At 47.1% G+C, this 20,155-nt stretch overlaps 1 protein-coding gene across 1 annotated transcript in view; it reads right to left on the reverse strand.

Moving 5' to 3' along the window:
* Positions 1–410: 410 nt before the first annotated feature.
* The window catches only part of LOC135506545 (tumor suppressor candidate 3-like), a 76,783-nt gene continuing 57,038 nt past the window's right edge, over positions 411–20,155 (reverse strand). The window contains 3 exon segments of the mRNA XM_064925900.1: positions 411–576; positions 3,489–3,579; positions 17,925–17,999. Coding sequence (XP_064781972.1) covers positions 561–576; positions 3,489–3,579; positions 17,925–17,999 — 182 coding nt within the window. The 3' untranslated portion in view covers positions 411–560.

The raw sequence follows: 20,155 nt of genomic DNA on the forward strand, positions 1-20,155 counted from the left end.
CCTCATCTCCTCAGCATGTCTCTCTCTCTTTCCTCTTCTCCTCAGCATGTCTCTCTCTCTCTTTCCTCGTCTCCTCAGCATGTCTCTCTCTCTCTCTTTCCACTTCTCCTCAGTATGTCGCTCTCGCTCTTTCCTCATGTCCTCAGCATGTCTCTCTCTTTCCTCATGTCCTCAGCATGTCTCTCTCTTTCCTCTTCTCCTCAGCATGTCTCTCTCTTTCCTCATGTCCTCAGCATGTCCCTCTCTCGCTTTCGTCTTCTCCTCTCCTGTCCTCTCTCTCTCTCTCTGTCATTTGGTCAGACACTATCAAATAAAACACATTCAGACTTGAAGAGCTCAACTCCTTCAGAACAGGTGTGTGTGATATAACCATACTAAACAGATAGGTAGGAGTGTCTATTTTCTCAGTTTGTCACCATGTTATCATTTATTAAGCAGATTGAGTACAGCAGTTGAAATGACCCCCCCGCCCCATGCACCCTGTCCCGGTGTCTGCAGCCTCTCAGCTAGCAGCATCAAGTAGCCTCTCCACCCTTCACTCTGAAGACGGCGCCTCAGACTCACTTTATAAGGAAGCTGAAAAAGAGAGAGAGACACACAGAGAGAGACAGAGAAAGACAGAGAGAGAGACAGAGAGAGACACAGAGAGAGCGTGTGATTACAGAGCGCTCGCCAGTTAGTGTGTGACAAAGTCAACTGTGATCTGACTGTATTAAATAGTGTTCAGTAGATTTCATTGTGATCTGACTGTATTAAATGCTGTTCAGTAGATTTCATTGTGATCTGACTGTATTAAATGCTGTTCAGTAGATTTCATTGTGATCTGACTGTATTAAATGCTGTTCAGTAGATTTCATTGTGATCTGACTGTATTAAATGCTGTTCAGTAGATTTCATTGTGATCTGACTGTATTAAATGCTGTTCAGTAGATTTCATTGTGATCTGACTGTATTAACCTCTTGAAACTCCCCATCGCGGATCCGGGATTGTGACTAAGCCTCAGGCTCATTAGCATAACGCAACGTTAACGATTTCTGAAAATCGCAAATAAAATTAAAATAATGTGTTTGCTCTCAAGCTTAGCCTTTTCTTAACAACACTGTCATCTCAGATTTTCAAAATATGCTTTTGAACCATAGAAATTGACTAATTTGTGTAAGAGTATGCAAAGCTAGCATAGCATTTTGTGTAGCATGTAGCACGCAACATTTTCACAAAAGCCAGATAACCAAATAAATAAAATCATTTACCTTTGAAGAGCTTCTGATGTTTTCAATGAGGAGACTCCCAGCCACATACCAAATGCGCAGTGTTTCCTGAAAGCGTCTGTGTGTAGGAGAAATCGTTCCGTTTTCTACATTGCGCCTGGCTACCGAAACGAACCGAAAATGCAGTCACCTACAACGTGAAACTTTTTCCGGATTAACTACATAATATCGACCGAAACATGGCAAACGTTGTTTGGAATCAATCCTCAAGGTGTTTTTTCACATATCTCTTCATTGACATGCAGTTCTTGGAAGCTTGCTTCTCTCTCTCTGCCCCATGGAAAAATACTGGCAGGTGACTTTTGCGCACCAATTTCGGCGCAGGACACCGGGCGGACACGTGGTAAATGTGGTCTCTTATGGTCAATCTTCCAACGATCTGCCTACAAATACGTCACAATGCTGCAGACACCTTGGGGAAACGACAGAAAGGGCAGACTCATTCCTCTTGCGTTCACAGCCATATAAGGAGATCATGAAAGACAGAGCCTCAAAAATCCTTGTCATTTCCTGGATGCCAAGTCATCTTGGTTTTGCCTGAAGCTCACGTTCTAGGGCACGCACAGAGAAGATATTTGTATTTCTGGACACGTCAGAGTGTTTTCTTTCGAACAGTAGCAATTATATGCATAGTCGAGCATCTTTTTGTGACAAAATATCTTGTTTAAAACGGGAACGTTTTTCTTCCAAAAATGAAATAGCGCCACCATAAGTGTAAGAGGTTAAATGCTGTTCAGTAGATTTCATTGTGATCTGACTGTATTAAATGCTGTTCAGTAGATTTCACTGTGATCTGACTGTATTAAATGCTGTTCAGTAGATTTCATTGTGATCTGACTGTATTAAATGCTGTTCAGTAGATTTCATTGTGATCTGACTGTATTAAATGCTGTTCAGTAGATTTCATTGTGATCTGACTGTATTAAATGCTGTTCAGTAGATTTCATTGTGATCTGACTGTATTAAATGCTGTTCAGTAGATTTCATTGTGATCTGACTGTATTAAGTGTGGTTCAGAAGTTCTCTCGGACTGCGTGCTGCTAACTGTTGTTTTGATGATTATGGGTGTTACTTGTTACTTATATTCTGATAGCTGGAGAATCTGGATGTGTCCTAAATGGTATCCTACCAGATCTCTACGGGTCCTGGACAAAATTAGTGCTCATAAAAGAACAAAGGTCGCTATTTGGGGCGAAGCCATTGATTCGAGCAGAGGCTGACAAAATCCTTTTGGGTTAAAGCATCTGAAGACTCATCTGACGACTCTTAAAAAAATATAAATATATATTTTTTTTAACTAGACAAGTCAGTTAAGAACAAATTCTTATTTTCAATGACGGCCTATGAACAGTGGGTTAACTGCCTGTTCAGGGGCAGAAAGACAGATTTGTACCTTGTCAGCTCAGGGGTTTGAACTTGCAACCTTCCGCTTACTAGTCCAACGCTCTAACCACTAGGCCAACCTGCCGCCCAGAGTAGTCTGACGGCTCATCTGACACGGCTCATCTGACGACTCATCTGACGACTCATCTGACGCGACTCATCTGACGCGACTCATCTGACGACTCATCTGACGACTCATCTGACGACTCATCTGACGCGACTCATCTGACGACTCATCTGACGACTCATCTGACGCGACTCATCTGACGCGACTCATCTGACGCGACTCATCTGACGACTCATCTGACGCGACTCATCTGACGCGACTCATCTGACGCGACTCATCTGACGCGACTCATCTGACGACTCATCTGATGACTCATCTGACACGGCTCATCTGACGCGACTCATCTGACGACTCATCTGACGCGACTCATCTGACGACTCATCTGATGACTCATCTGACACAGCTCATCTGACGACTCATCTGACGCGACTCATCTGACGAAGTTCAAAAGTGGGTAAAGTTGTCTTCCAAGGGCAGTTTGAGTTCGCTCGGTTAGGAAAAAATGCAACACGATGTTCTGGGTGAAAAGTGTCTGAGTGTGTTCCATGTTAGAGTGTGGATGGTGTGAACTTAGACACCCCTGGAGACCTGGAGTGAAGTACTCTATTTATTCACTATGTAGGGCCAGGAGTTTATCCAGACCACCTCAACTGAAAAACTCTGAGCACAGACGTTTTCCTGGTTAAGTCACGTGTCCAGGAAAACTCATGGCCCTAATGTGTGTGTGAATGCCATTGGTAGCATGGTGAAGTCCAGGTATGTATGTTACCTGTAGGGGTAGCCGTGGTACTTGGACCTGAAGATGGACAGCAGGAAGCTGAAGAAGAACACCACCAGGCCCAGTCCCACCAGGCAGATAACTGAAACACATAGCACAACATTACACACACACAGTCCCACCAGGCAGATAACTGAAACACACAGCACAACATTACACACACACTATCACACACGTACACTCACAACCACACACACTATCCCTTACAAGCACACACACACTACCACTCACACATACTACCCCTCATACACACACACACACACACACACACACACACACACACACACACACACACACACACACACACACACACACACACACACACACACACACACACACACACACACACACACACACACACACACACCCCTTTAGTATGGTAACAAGGCAATTTATAGTTATTTTGGGATGGTTAAAAACACCTCAATGACAAAAGATGACGGGACTGTTAAAATCATCTCAATGACAAAAGATGAGAATGATTCACTCCCCCTCCCTCCCTCCCTCGCTCCCTCCCTCCCTCCCTCCCTCCCTCCCTCCCTCCCTCCCTCCCTCCCTCCCTCCCTCTCTCCCTCTCTCCCTCTCTCCCTCCCTCTCTCTCTCTCTCTCTCTCCCTCCCTCCCTCCCTCCCTCCCTCCCTCTCTCTCTCCCTCTCTCTCTCCCTCCCTCCCTCTCTAGGTTGACCATATTCCCCACTGCAGTATGTTGTCTGGTAGTATAATTAGCTATCAGACAGTGGTAACTGTAAAGGGTGTGTGGAGGACCTATTGAATGGATTTGATGTCACCACTGAGATCCTTCAACAGTCCTCTACATAGCTGTGGGTTGAAGACAGGGCTGAGAGGAACTAATGTCACATTGTCACGTAAGCAGTGTAATGTAAGCTCTTCGTAATCATCACTAATGATTATATTCTGACGTTTACCAGCCTGTGGTTTTTATAATCATATCATATATATATATTTTTTTTTAAATAATGGGTTTCTATGAAAATTAGTCACTACGATATCGTCCCTAATGGGTCCCTACTTGGGACGCGCTACGTTTGACCAAGGCCCAAAGGGAGGGAACAGGGTGCCATTTGGGACTCATGCTGTGAATGATGGGTGTTTCTCCCGATTCAGTGGCCCGGCAGTTCTAGCCTTTATTTATTTATTTTATTTCTCCTTTATTTAACCAGGTAGGCAAGTTGAGAACAAATTCTCATTTACAACTGTGACCTGGCCAAGATAAAGCAAAGCAGTTCGACACATACAACGACAGAGTTACACATGGAGTAAAACAAACATACAGTCAATAATACAGTATAAACAAGTCTATATACGATGTGAGCAAATGAGGTGAGATAAGGGAGGTAAAGGCAAAAAAGGCCATGGTGGCAAAGTAAATACAATATAGCAAGTAAAACACTGGAATGGTAGATTTGCAATGGAAGAATGTGCAAAGTAGAAATAAAAATAATGGGGTGCAAAGGAGCAAAATCAATAAATAAATACAGTAGGGAAAGAGGTAGTTGTTTGGGCTAAATTATAGGTGGGCTATGTACAGGTGCAGTAATCTGTGAGCTGCTCTGACAGCTGGTGCTTATAGCTAGTGAGGGAGATAAGTGTTTCCAGTTTCAGAGATTTTGGTACTTCGTTCCAGTCATTGGCAGCAGAGAACTGAAGGAGGAGAGGCGGAAGGAAGAATTGGTTTTGGGGGTGACTAGAGAGATATACCTGCTGGAGCGCGTGCTACAGGTGGGAAATGCTATGGTGACCAGCGAGCTGAGATAAGGGGGGACTTTACCTAGCAGGGTTTGGGTTTGGCGATGAGTATGAAGCGAGGGCCAGCCAACGAGACTGTACAGGTCACAATGGTGGTTAGTATATGGGGCTTTGGTGACAAAACGGATGGCACTGTGATAGACTGCATATTATTTGTTGAGTAGGATATTGGAGGCTATTTTGTAAATGACATCGCCGAAGTCAAGGATCGGTAGGATGGTCAGTTTTACGAGGGTATGTTTGGCAGCATGAGTGAAGGATGCTTTGTTGCAAAATAGGAAGCCGATTGTAGATTTAACTTTGGATTGGAGATGCTTAATGTGAGTTTGGAAGGAGAGTTTACAGTCTAACCAGACACCTAGGTATTTGTAGTTGTCCACGTATTCTAAGTCAGAACAGAGTAGTGATGCTGGATGGGCGGGCAGGTGCAGGCAGCGATAGCTGAGAGGCAAACTTAAAAAGGGGCTTGTTTTCTCCATGTCCTGTCAGTCGACACGTTGCAGACGGATGAAGGACTGTCACTGGACACGTTACAAAGACCTTGTTTTGCATTTTAATTACCGCTTTCTCAAGGATAACTGCTTTTGTACAACTATGTGTATGTGTGTACATGCATGTGTTTGTCTGGTCTCAGTAGAACTACAACAGTGGTCCTATGAAGCTCTGTATTAATCATGTTTACAGTACGCTCCAGAGCGCACACACACACACGCACGCACACACACACACACACACACACGCACACAAACAACCACACACACACACACACACACACACACACACACACACACACACACACACACACACACACACACACACACACACACACACACACACACACACACACACACACAAGGTTGGCCTTCTGTGCTGCGCACGCACCACAAACACACACGCCGTGGGGGTCAGGGTTCATCTCTCTGGTGTTAATTAAAGGAACAGTGGACTGAGTGCCGGCCTCTTCACATCTGCCAGACTTAATTGACAGTCATGCAAATATCCATCATGCTTCTACAAATGATAATGTCATGTCATTATGTATGCAGCATGTGTGTTCCACTGGAACTACCTCAGTGAGTCTAGTGGACTGGAAGGGAAGGTTGTGTGTGTGTGTGTGTGGGGGGGGGGGCACAACCCAGTCATAAAACATGCCTTGGTCCCCTGTTCCTCCCCCTGCTGTGAGGAGGAGACCCCCTACACACACAGGCACACACATAGTGGGAGAAGAGAGGAGCAGGGGAAGGTGGAGAGAGGAGCAGGGGAAGGAGGAGAGGGAGGAGGAGAGAGGAGCAAGGGGAATTGAGGAGAGAGGAGTAGGGGAAGAAGGAGAGAGGAGCAGGGAAAGGAGGAGAGAGAAGGAGGAGAGGGGAGCAGGGGAAGGGGGAGAGAGGAAGGAGGAGAGAGGAGCAGGGGAAGGAGGAGAGGGGAGCAGGGGAAGGAGGAGAGAGGAAGGAGGAGAGAGGAGCAGGGGAGGGAGGAGAGGGGAGCAGGGGAAGGAGGAGAGAGGAGCAGGGGAAGGAGGAGGGGAGCAGGGGAAGGAGGAGAGGGGAGCAGGGGAAGGAGGAGAGGGGAGCAGGGAAAGGAGGAGAGAGAAGGAGGAGAGGGGAGCAGGGGAAGGGGGAGAGAGGAAGGAGGAAAGAGGAGCAGGGGAAGGAGGAGAGGGGAGCAGGGGAAGGAGGAGAGAGGAAGGAGGAGAGAGGAGCAGGGGAAGGAGGAGAGGGGAGCAGGGGAAGGAGGAGAGGGGAGCAGGGGAAGGAGGAGAGAGAAGGAGGAGAGGGGAGCAGGGGAAGGGGAGAGAGGAAGGAGGAGAGGGGAGCAGGGGAAGGAAGAGAGAGGAGGAGGGGAAGGAGGAGAGAGGAGCAGGGGAAGGAGGAGAGGGGAGCAGGGGAAGGAGGAGAGGGGAGCAGGGGAAGGAGGAGAGAGAAGGAGGAGAGGGGAGCAGGGGAAGGGGGAGAGAGGAAGGAGGAGAGGGGAGCAGGGGAAGGAAGAGAGAGGAGGAAGGAGGAGAGGGGAGCAGGGGAAGGAGGAGAGGGGAGCAGGGGAAGGAGGAGAGAGGAGCAGGGGAAGGAGGAGAGAGGAGCAGGGGAAGGAAGAGAGAGGAGGAAGGAGGAAAGGGGAGCAGGGGAAGGAGGAGAGGGGAGCAGGGGAAGGAGGAGAGAGGATGAGAGAGGAGCAGGGGAAGAAAGAGAGAGGAGGAAGGAGGAGAGGGGAGCAGGGGAAGGAGGAGAGGGAGAGGAGGAGGGAGCAGGGGAAGGGGGAGAGAGGAAGGAGGAGAGAGGAGCAGGGGAAGGAGGAGAGGGGAGCAGGGGAAGGAGGAGAGAGGAAGGAGGAGAGAGGAGCAGGGGAAGGAGGAGGGGGAGGAGGGGGGAGCAGGGGAGGAGGAGAGGGGAGTAGGGGAAGGAGGAGAGAGAAGGAGGAGAGGGGAGCAGAGGAAGGGGGAGAGAGGAAGGAGGAGAGGGGAGCAGGGGAAGGAGGAGAGGGGAGCAGGGGAAGGAGGAGAGAGGAAGGAGGAGAGAGGAGCAGGGGAAGGAGGAGAGGGGAGAAGGGGAAGGAGGAGAGGGGAGCAGGGGAAGGAGGAGAGGAGCAGGGGAAGGAGGAGAGGGGAGGGGGGCAGGGGAAGGAGAAGAGGGGAGCAGGGAAAGGAAGAGAGAGGAGGAAGGAGGAGAGGGGAGCAGGGGAAGAAGGATAGAGGAGGAGAGAGGAGAGGGGAGCAGTGGAAGGAGGAGAGGGGAGCAGGGGAAGAAGGAGAGAGGAGGAGAGAGGAGCAGGGGAAGGAGGAGAGAGGAGCAGGGGAAGGAAGAGAGAGGAGGAAGGAGGAGAGGGGAGCAGGGGAAGGAGTAGAGGGGAGCAGGGGAAGGAGGAGAGAGGATGAGAGAGGAGCAGGGGAAGAAAGAGAGAGGAAGAAGGAGGAGAGGGGAGCAGGGGAAGGAGGAGAGGGGAGCAGGGGAAGGAGGAGAGAGGAGGAGAGGGGAGCAGGGGAAGGGGGAGAGAGGAAGGAGGAGAGAGGAGCAGGAAGGAGGAGGAGAGGGGAGGAGGGGAAGGAGGAGAGAGGAAGGAGGAGAGAGGAAGGAGGAGAGAGGAGCAGGGGAAGGAGGAGAGGGGAGCAGGGGAAGGAGGAGAGGGGAGCAGGGGAAGGAGGAGAGGGGAGCAGGTGAAGGAGGAGAGGGGAGCAGGGGAAGGAGGAGAGAGAAGGAGGAGAGAGGAGCAGGGAAGGGAGGAGAGGGGAGCAGGGGAATGAGTAGAGAGGAGCAGGGGAAGGAGGAGAGGGGAGCAGGGGAAGGAGGAGAGGAGCAGGGGAAGGAGGAGAGAGGAGCAGGGGAAGGAGGAGAGGGGAGCAGGGGAAGGAGGAGAGAGAAGGAGGAGAGGGGTGCAGGGGAAGGGGGAGAGAGGAAGGAGGAGAGAGGAACAGGGGAAGGAGGAGAGGGGAGCAGGGGAAGGAGGAGAAAGGAAGGAGGAGAGAGGAGCAGGGGAAGGAGGAGAGGGGAGCAGGGGAAGGAGGAGAGAGAAGGAGGAGAGGGGAGCAGGGGAAGGAGGAGAGGGGAGCAGGGGAAGGAGGAGAGGAGCTGGGGAAGGAGGAGAGGGGAGCAGGGGAAGGAGGAGAGAGAAGGAGGAGAGGGGAGCAGGGGAAGGAGGAGAGGGGAGCAGGGGAAGGAGGAGAGAGACAGAGGAGAGAGGAGCAGGGGAGGGGAAGAGGGGAGCAGGGGAAGGAGGAGAGGGGAGCAGGGGAAGGAGGAGAGAGGAGCAGGGGAAGGAGGAGAGGGGAGCAGGGGAAGGAGGAGAGAGGAAGGAGGAGAGAGGAGCAGGGGAAGGAGGAGAGGGGAGCAGGGGAAGGAGGAGAGGGGAGCAGGGGAAGGAGGAGAGATGAGGAGAGGGGAGCAGGGGAAGGAGGAGAGAGAAGGAGGAGAGGGGAGCAGGGGAAGGAGGAGAGAGAAGGAGGAGACGGGAGCAGGGGAAGGGGGAGAGAGGAAGGAGGAGAGAGGAGCAGGGGAAGGAGGAGAGGGGAAGGATTAGAGAGGAGCAGGGGAAGGAGGAGAGGGGAGCAGGGGAAGGAGGAGAGGGGAGCAGGGGAAGGAGGAGAGGAGCTGGGGAAGGAGGAGAGGGGAGCAGGGGAAGGAGGAGAGGGGAAGCAGGGAAAGGAGGAGAGAGAAGGAGGAGAGAGGAGCAGGGAAGGGAGGAGAGGGGAGCAGGGGAATGAGTAGAGAGGAGCAGGGGAAGGAGGAGAGGGGAGCAGGGGAAGGAGGAGAGGGGAGCAGGGGAAGGAGGAGAGGAGCAGGGGAAGGAGGAGAGGGGAGCAGGGGAAGGAGGAGAGGGGAGCAGGGAAAGGAGGAGAGGGGAGCAGGGAAAGGAGGAGAGAGAAGGAGGAGAGGGGTGCAGGGGAAGGGGGAGAGAGGAAGGAGGAGAGAGGAGCAGGGGAAGGAGGAGAGGGGAGCAGGGGAAGGAGGGGAGAGGAAGGAGGAGAAAGGAGCAGGGGAAGGAGGAGAGGGGAGCAGGGGAAGGAGGAGAGGGGAGCAGGGGAAGGAGGAGAGAGAAGGAGGAGAGAGGAGCAGGGAAGGGAGGAGAGGGGAGCAGGGGAATGAGTAGAGAGGAGCAGGGGAAGGAGGAGAGGGGAGCAGGGGAAGGAGGAGAGGAGCAGGGGAAGGAGGAGAGGGGAGCAGGGTAAGGAGGAGAGGGGAGCAGGGAAAGGAGGAGAGAGAAGGAGGAGAGGGGTGCAGGGGAAGGGGGAGAGAGGAAGGAGGAGAGAGGAGCAGGGGAAGGAGGAGAGGGGAGCAGGGGAAGGAGGAGAAAGGAAGGAGGAGAGAGGAGCAGGGGAAGGAGGAGAGGGGAGCAGGGGAAGGAGGAGAGAGAAGGAGGAGAGGGGAGCAGGGGAAGGAGGAGAGGGGAGCAGGGGAAGGAGGAGAGAGAAGGAGGAGAGGGGAGCAGGGGAAGGAGGAGAGGAGAGCAGGGGAAGGAGGAGAGAGACAGAGGAGAGAGGAGCAGGGGAGGGGAAGAGGGGAGCAGGGGAAGGAGGAGAGTGGAGCAGGGGAAGGAGGAGAGAGGAGCAGGGGAAGGAGGAGAGGGGAGCAGGGGAAGGAGGAGAGAGGAAGGAGGAGAGAGGAGCAGGGGAAGGAGGAGAGGGGAGCAGGGGAAGGAGGAGAGGGGAGCAGGGGAAGGAGGAGAGAGGAGGAGGAGAGAGGAGCAGGGGAAGGAGCAGAGAGGAGCAGGGGAAGGAGGAGAGAGGAGCAGGGGAAGGAAGAGAGAAGAGGAAGGAGGAGAGAGGAGCAGGGGAAGGAGGAGAGGGGAGCAGGGGAAGGAGGAGAGAGAAGGAGGAGAGAGGAGCACAGGGGAAGGAGGAGAGAGGCAGAGGAGAGAGGAAGAGGAGAGAGGAGCAGGGGAAGGAAGAGAGAGGAGGAAGGAGGAGAGGGGAGCAGGGGAAGGAGGAGAGGGGAGCAGGGGAAGGAGGAGAGAGGAGGAGGAGAGAGGAGCAGGGGAAGGAGCAGAGAGGAGCAGGGGAAGGAAGAGAGAGGAGGAAGGAGAGAGGAGCAGGGGAAGGAGCAGAGAGGAGCAGGGGAAGGAAGAGAGAGGAGGAAGGAGGAGAGGGGAGCAGGGGAAGGAGGAGAGAGGAGGAGAGAGGAGCAGGGGAAGGAAGAGAGAGGAGGAAGGAGGAGAGGGGAGCAGGGGAAGGAGGAAAGAGGAAGAGGAGAGAGGAGCAGGGGAAGGAGGAGAGGGGAGCAGGGGAAGGAGGAGAGAGAAGGAGGAGAGAGGAGCAGGGGAAGGAGGAGAGAGGAGCAGGGGAAGGAGTAGAGAGGAGCAGGGGAAGGAAGAGAGAGGAGGAGGGGAATGTTTGCATACGGTATATGTGTGTGTGTGTGTGTGTGTGTGTGTGTGTGTGTGTGTGTGTGTGTGTGTGTGTGTGTGTGTGTGTGTGTGTGTGTGTGTGTGTGTGTGTGTGTGTGTGTGTGAGAGAGAGATCAAGGATTAGATGCTGTGAGGCAATGACAAATGTGTGTTTCTGTTTCTTCATGTGCTTATGGGGGATGTCCTTCTGGAAATCGGTGAGAGAGAGAAAGAGAGAAAGAGAGAGAGAAAGAGAGAGAGAAAGAGAGAAAGAGAGAGAGAAAGAGAGAGATAAGTGGTGAGAGAGGGAGTGGTGGCATAATGTGTCTGACTGTGTGTTTTTCACTGAGAGATGTGTGTAGCTCCAGTTTGAGGCTGATTAATTTAAATGTAATTAAAAATGTGTGAGCTTGCATCCATGCGAGCATGTGACTACGCGACTGAACAGTAGTTAGTGACAGTCTGTGTCAGTTTGTGTGTCTGTGATTGAACAGTAGTTAATGACAGTGTATGTCTATATGATTGAACAGTAGTTAGTGACAGTGTGTCACTATGTGATTGAACAGTAGTTAATGACAGTGTGTGACTATGTGATTAAACAGTAGTTAGTGACAGTGTGTGACTATGTGATTAAACAGTAGTTAGTGACAGTGTGTCACTATGTGATTAAACAGTAGTTAATGACAGTGTGTGACTATGTGATTAAACAGTAGTTAGTGACAGTGTGTGACTATGTGATTGAACAGTAGTTAGTGACAGTATGTGACTATGTGATTGAACAGTAGTTAGTGACAGTGTGTGACTATGTGATTGAACAGTAGTTAATGACAGTATGTGACTATGTGATTGAACAGTAGTTAATGACAGTGTGTGACTATGTGATTGAACTAGTATTGAACAGTAGTAATGACAGTGTGTGACTATGTGATTGAACAGTAGTTAATGACAGTATGTGACTATGTGATTGAACAGTAGTTAATGACAGTGTGTGACTATGTGATTGAACAGTAGTTAGTGACAGTATGTGACTATGTGATTGAACAGTAGTTAGTGACAGTACTATGTGATTGAACAGTAGTTAATGACTATGTGATTGAACAGTAGTTAATGACAGTGTGTGACTATGTGATTGAACAGTAGTTAATGACAGTGTGTGACTATGTGATTGAACAGTAGTTAGTGACAGTGTGTGACTATGTGATTGAACAGTAGTTAATGACAGTGTGTGACTATGTGATTGAACAGTAGTTAATGACAGTGTGTGACTATGTGATTGAACAGTAGTTAATGACAGTGTGTGACTATGTGATTGAACAGTAGTTAATGACAGTGTGTGACTATGTGATTGAACAGTAGTTAATGACAGTGTGTGACTATGTGATTGAACAGTAGTTAATGACAGTGTGTGAATATGCGATTGAACAGTAGTTAATGACAGTGTGTGACTATGCGATTGAACAGTAGTTAGTGACAGTGTGTGACTATGTGATTAAACAGTAGTTAGTGACAGTATGTGACTATGTGATTGAACAGTAGTTAATGACAGTGTGTGACTATGTGATTGAACAGTAGTTAGTGACAGTATGTGACTATGTGATTGAACAGTAGTTACTATGACAACAGTAGTTAATGTGACTATGTGATTGAACAGTAGTTAATGACAGTGTGTGACTATGTGATTGAACAGTAGTTAGTGACAGTATGTGACTATGTGATTGAACAGTAGTTAATTGAACAGTGACAGTGTTGAACAGTGACTATGTATGATTGAACAGTAGTTAATGACAGTGTGTGACTATGTGATTGAACAGTAGTTAATGACAGTATGTGACTATGTGATTGAACAGTAGTTAGTGACAGTGTGTGACTATGTGATTGAACAGTAGTTAATGACAGTGTGTGACTATGTGATTGAACAGTAGTTTGTGACAGTGTGTGACTATGTGATTGAACAGTAGTTAGTGACAGTATGTGACTATGTGATTGAACAGTAGTTAGTGACAGTTACTATGTGATTGAACAGTGTTAGTGACAGTGTGTGACTATGTGATTGAACAGTAGTTAGTGACAGTATGTGACTATGTGACTATGAACAGTAGTTAGTGACAGTGTGTGACTATGTGATTGAACAGTAGTTAATGACAGTGTGTGACTATGTGATTGAACAGTAGTTAGTGACAGTGTGTGACTATGTGATTGAACAGTAGTTAATGACAGTGTGTGACTATGTGATTGAACAGTAGTTAATGACAGTGTGTGACTATGTGATTGAACAGTAGTTAATGACAGTGTGTGACTATGTGATTGAACAGTAGTTAATGACAGTGTGTGACTATGTGATTGAACAGTAGTTAGTGACAGACTATGTGATTGAACAGTAGTTAGTGACAGTATGTGATTGATTGAACAGTAGTTAATGACAGTGTGTGACTATGTGATTGAACAGTAGTTAATGACAGTGTGTGACTATGTGATTGAACAGTAGTTAGTGACAGTGTGTGACTATGTGATTGAACAGTAGTTAGTGACAGTGTGTGACTATGTGATTGAACAGTAGTTAATGACAGTGTGTGACTATGTGATTGAACAGTAGTTAGTGACAGTGTGTGACTATGTGATTGAACAGTAGTTAGTGACAGTGTGTTGAACTATGTGATTGAAACAGTAGTTAATGACAGTGTGTGACTATGTGATTGAACAGTAGTTAATGACAGTGTGTGACTATTGAACAGATTGAACAGTAGTTAATGACAGTGTGTGACTATGTGATTGAACAGTAGTTAATGACAGTGTGTGACTATGTGATTGAACAGTAGTTAGTGACAGTGTGTGACTATGTGATTGAACAGTAGTTAATGACAGTGTGTGACTATGTGATTGAACAGTAGTTAATGACAGTGTGTGACTATGTGATTGAACAGTAGTTAATGACAGTGTGTGACTATGTGATTGAACAGTAGTTAATGACAGTGTGTGACTATGTGATTGAACAGTAGTTAGTGACAGTGTGTGACTATGTGATTGAACAGTAGTTAATGACAGTGTGTGACTATGTGATTGAACAGTAGTTAGTGACAGTGTGTGACTATGTGATTGAACAGTAGTTAGTGACAGTGTGTGACTATGTGATTGAACAGTAGTTAATGACAGTGTGTGACTATGTGATTGAACAGTAGTTAATGACAGTGTGTGACTATGTGATTGAACAGTAGTTAATGACAGTGTGTGACTATGTGATTGAACAGTAGTTAATGACAGTGTGTGACTATGTGATTGAACAGTAGTTAATGACAGTGTGTGACTATGTGATTGAACAGTAGTTAATGACAGTATGTGACTATGTGATTGAACAGTAGTTAATGACAGTGTGTGACTATGTGATTGAACAGTAGTTAATGACAGTGTGTGACTATGTGATTGAACAGTAGTTACAGTATGTGACTATGTGACTATTGAACAGTAGTTAATGACAGTAGTGTGACTATGTGATTGAACAGTAGTTAGTGACAGTGTGTGACTATGTGATTGAACAGTAGTTAATGACAGTGTGTGACTATGTGATTGAACAGTAGTTAGTGACAGTGTGTGACTATGTGATTGAACAGTAGTTAATGACAGTAGTTAGTGACTATGACTATGTGATTGAACAGTAGTTAATGACAGTGTGTGACTATGTGATTGAACAGTAGTTAATGACAGTGTGTGACTATGTGATTGAACAGTAGTTAATGACAGTGTGTGACTATGTGATTGAACAGTAGTTAATGACAGTGTGTGACTATGTGATTGAACAGTAGTTAGTGACAGTGTGTGACTATGTGATTGAACAGTAGTTAATGACAGTGTGTGACTATGTGATTGAACAGTAGTTAATGACAGTGTGTGACTATGTGATTGAACAGTAGTTAATGACAGTGTGTGACTATGTGATTGAACAGTAGTTAATGACAGTGTGTGACTATGTGATTGAACAGTAGTTAATGACAGTGTGTGACTATGTGATTGAACAGTAGTTAATGACAGTGTGTGACTATGTGATTGAACAGTAGTTAATGACAGTGTGTGACTATGTGATTGAACAGTAGTTAGTGACAGTGTGTGACTATGTGATTGAACAGTAGTTAGTGACAGTGTGTGACTATGTGATTGAACAGTAGTTAATGACAGTGTGTGACTATGTGATTGAACAGTAGTTAATGACAGTGTGTGACTATGTGATTGAACAGTAGTTAATGACAGTGTGTGACTATGTGATTGAACAGTAGTTAATGACAGTGTGTGACTATGTGATTGAACAGTAGTTAATGACAGTGTGTGACTATGTGATTGAACAGTAGTTAATGACAGTGTGTGACTATGTGATTGAACAGTAGTTAATGACAGTGTGTGACTATGTGATTGAACAGTAGTTAATGACAGTGTGTGACTATGTGATTGAACAGTAGTTAATGACAGTGTGTGACTATGTGATTGAACAGTAGTTAATGACAGTGTGTGACTATGTGATTGAACAGTAGTTAATGACAGTGTGTGACTATGTGATTGAACAGTAGTTAATGACAGTGTGTGACTATGTGATTGTGTGTTAGTGACATGTGATATGATTGAACAGTAGTTAATGACAGTGTGTGACTATGTGATTGAACAGTAGTTAATGACAGTATGTGACTATGTGATTGAACAGTAGTTAGTGACAGTGTGTGACTATGTGATTGAACAGTAGTTAATGACAGTGTGTGACTATGTGATTGAACAGTAGTTAGTGACAGTATGTGACTATGTGATTGAACAGTAGTTAATGACAGTGTGTGACTATGTGATTGAACAGTAGTTAGTGACAGTGTGTGACTATGTGATTGAACAGTAGTTAATGACAGTGTGTGACTATGTGATTGAACAGTAGTTAGTGACAGTGTGTGACTATGTGATTGAACAGTAGTTAGTGACAGTGTGTGACTATGTGATTGAACAGTAGTTAGTGACAGTGTGTGACTATGTGATTGAACAGTAGTTAGTGACAGTGTGTGTCTATGTGATTGAACAGTAGTTAGTGACAGTGTGTGACTATGTGATTGAACAGTAGTCTCATTAGGGTGGGCTCTGCTGATCCTGTTATTGATGGTGGCCTTCGTCAGACTGGGGTTAACTGAGTTTGATGGAGCCTCCGTTAGCTTTCATTCCACCCAGCAGCTGCCACTGTTTTCACTGTGTGTGTGTTTTCACTGAGCCGCTGCAAGTTGATCAGCCACCGCAATCACACACACATGCTAACAATGGTGGAAGGGTGTGTGTGTGGCTGCCATATTAACACAACATCTGGTTATTTGTGCTTCTGTGTACATACTTGCGATAAAGGTCAGTGATTTTCCTCTAATAGAAATTTAATAAAACCCTGCATCACTCCTTCAGTTTATGTTGCTAAGTGTTTTTAAAGATTTCACTCATTACAGAGAACATTTAAAGATATTATCTAATCAGTCCTTCTAATCGATTTTGTTCAATGTGTACTCGCGCTTAAGTTAATCTGATCCCGGACCAGGGAACCGGCCGATCCAACTGTTTCATGTCACGGCCTGTTTGTTTCATCGTGAGAGCTAATTTAAGCCCTGTTTATAATTTCCCTCATTAGCTACGCAGCTTGGTTTGGGCTGTGCTTTTCAGGATTAGCACGGAAGATCAAAGTTCAGCCAACCTCTGATTCCACCACTGGCCTAAGCCCCATAATAGGAGCATGATCCTAGCGCGCTAATTAGCATTTCAAAGGCTTGTTAGCGGTTGATGCTAAAAGGAATGCTTATGATGGTAACAATGATAAACTGGCATTTGCCTTTACTTTACATTGTTAAGGGGATAACACACTCCTTTAACCGCCATTTTGTTTTTAAGTTTACTTATCTGGGTCCTGCTTGGTAGAGAAGTTGTGTCTGAACACTCCACACGCAGCAGCTAAAACAGTAGAGTTGAAGAGTGATCGGGTGTCTGATGTCAAAGACCAGGACGTTACCTCACCAATATTTTCAGCATAACAATTATCAACGGGATGATAGTTTCATGCTGTGTATGTGTCACGCCCTGGTCTTAGTATTTTGTGTTTTCTTTCTTTATTTGGTCAGGCCAGGGTGTGACATGGGTTTTGGTACGTGGTGTGTTTTTGTCTTGGGGTTTTTCACAGGTTTTGGGATTGTAGCTTAGTGGGGTTTTCTAGCTTAGTCTATGGCTGTCTGAAGTGGTTCTCAATCAGAGGCAGGTGTTTATCGTTGTCTCTGATTGGGAACCATATTTAGGCAGCCATATTCTTTGAGTGTGTCGTGGGTGATTGTCCTTGTTACTGTCTGTGTTACTTTGCACCAGTATAGGCTGTTTCGGTTTTCGTTTCTTGTTTTGTAGTGTTTGTGTTTAGTTGTTTTTTTTATTAAACATGAATCTCAATAGCCACACCGCATTTTGGTCCGACTCTCTTTCGGATACAGAAAAACCGTTACAGTGTGACTGAGTTTTCAGACACACACAAACAAACGCAGGTGACCCAATCACTGACAGTGGAACAAGAGATCCTCTCATTTCCATACAAAGCCCCTCTATACTAACCACAACAATCACACCCCTCATACTACAGAGATTACAACGTAGCAGCAGGACTATTCAACTGCAGTGCTGGAGCCGAGGTAGAAAACCTTCTAATCAGGGACCTGGGACAGCACTGACCAACCACCTGACAGTTCACCAGTTGACTAGCAGGTAGAGAAGGAAAGCAGCAGTACAGCACTTGGGCCCTTGGGGGCCCGGCAGCTGAATGGCCCTGTAATGCAGTCCGTGATACAATAACAAACCAGGAGGAATCACTCACTTCTCCTCTTGCCCACATCTCCTTTGGACGTCGCCGCCTCGTTGAGCAGGACCATCCCCATGGTGATGGCGGCATCTGTGGGCAGTTGTCAAGGAAACGGACTAACCACAGTGTGTGTGCTGTAAGTGTATGTTTGTGATAGTGTGCGCGTGCACTGTGTATAACCCAGACAATGTCAATCTTCCAAAAGTCAAAAGTCTATTCAGCTGCAGTGTGTTCTCACTCAGTGTGAGCAGTGAGCCGTTAACTCCAGGCTGTGAAAGTAGCGATTACTAAGGGATAAATGGTTAATCAACTCCTCGGCTATTGTAGCTATTGTGCAGGCATTGCTAACGACGGAATAGGAAATGGCTAGAGAACAGAAGGAGAAGAGATGCCGATGGACCACGACGTTAGCTGTGGACAGGGGAGTTGTGTGGACCCCCCAGACATAAAGACTCTGGAGCCACAAGGTGGCTGAGGTTCGGACCACTGGATGCACACATCTCGACTCCTATTTAGAAAGTTCCAATAGCTCAGCGGGTTAGAGTGTAGTGATGGTAACGCCAGGGTCGTGGGTTTGACTCCCGCATGCGTCACATACCATATACTGAACACTACCTGTCACTGTGGATATAGAAGTGTCTGGTATTATGACCAGTAAGTAAAGTAAGGAAAATGAAATATTAACAAAACAATTTCATTTAAGTGTATTACAGTCATACCTAAAGCAAGTCTAGCCATTTCCTTGTGCACAGGCTCTCATGCATATGGAAATCATGGATCTTTTTGAAAGGCCACTTCCATAACTAAACTAGGCCACCTTCGATGGAACACATTGTGATGTTGAGAGGCTTGACAACAGCATATGTGATTACGCCAACGGGTCCTTGAGAATCAGGCCTGAGACATACACACCTGCGCACGCACACATCGGCTTCTCATCTCCCCAAGCAGGGTGTGAGTGTGAGTCTGTGTGTGGGTGGGTGGGAGTGGGGGTTGGACAGAGCCAACACGGAGCAAACAAACCATTCTAATTAAAGTGGAATTAAAACTGGAAGAGACTGGAGATAGTACTAATGAAAAAAAGAAGACAACTGCCAGCTGTGTGTGTGTGTGTGTGTGTGTGTGTGTGTGTGTGTGTGTGTGTGTGTGTGTGTGTGTGTGTGTGTGTTTGTGAGAGAGAGAGTCTCAGGCCTCATTCTCAAGGCTGCTGCTCTCAAGCCTTTTAGCATGTGTTCCATTGATTGTGTGAGAGCTACAGTGTTTGAATGTGAACCACAGAGAAAGGGTAGAGCATGTGGGTGGAACTGTGTTTTGTGTACAGCTGTGCATCATGTCAGTGTGTTTTTATGGGCCCTTTACAGATGCTGCCTGACGTATGCGTGCCTTTGTGTTTTCACTGGTGTCTATATCCCACATATGTCCCAACCAGGTCTCTACAGCGATACACTATGGACTAGAATGACTGTAGGTCTCTACGGTGATACACTATGGACTAGAATGACTGTAGGTCTCTACGTCGATACACTATGGACTAGAATAACTGTAGGTCTCTACGGCGATACACTATGGACTAGAATGACTGTAGGTCTCTACGGCGATACACTATGGACTAGAATAACTGTAGGTCTCTACGGAGATATACTATGGACTAGAATAACTGTAGGTCTCTACAGCGATACACTATGGACTAGAATGACTGTAGGTCTCTACGGCGATACACTATGGACTAGAATGACTGTAGGTTTCTACGGCGATGCACTATGGACTAGAATGACACTGTAAGTCTCTACGGCGATACACTATGGACTAGAATGACTGTAGGTCTCTACGGCGATACACTATGGAATTGAATAACTGTAGGTCTCTACGGCGATACACTATGGACTAGAATAACTGTAGGTCTCTACGGAGATACACTATGGACTAGAATAACTGTAGGTCTCTACGGCGATACACTATGGACTAGAATGACACTGTAGTTCTCTACGGCGATACACTATGGACTAGAATGACTGTAGGTCTCTACGGCGATGCACTATGGACTAGAATGACTGTAGGTCTCTACGGCGATACACTATGGACTAGAATGACTGTAGGTCTCTACGGCGATACACTATGGACTAGAATGACACTGTAGGTCTTTATGGCGATACACTATGGACTAGAATGACGCTAGGTACAGTTGAAGTCGGAAGTTTACATACACATTAGTCAAATACATTTAAAATCAGTTTTTCACAATTACT

The sequence above is a fragment of the Oncorhynchus masou genome, chromosome 20 (genome assembly GCF_036934945.1).
Source record: "Oncorhynchus masou masou isolate Uvic2021 chromosome 20, UVic_Omas_1.1, whole genome shotgun sequence".
Lineage (NCBI taxonomy): Eukaryota > Metazoa > Chordata > Actinopteri > Salmoniformes > Salmonidae > Oncorhynchus > Oncorhynchus masou.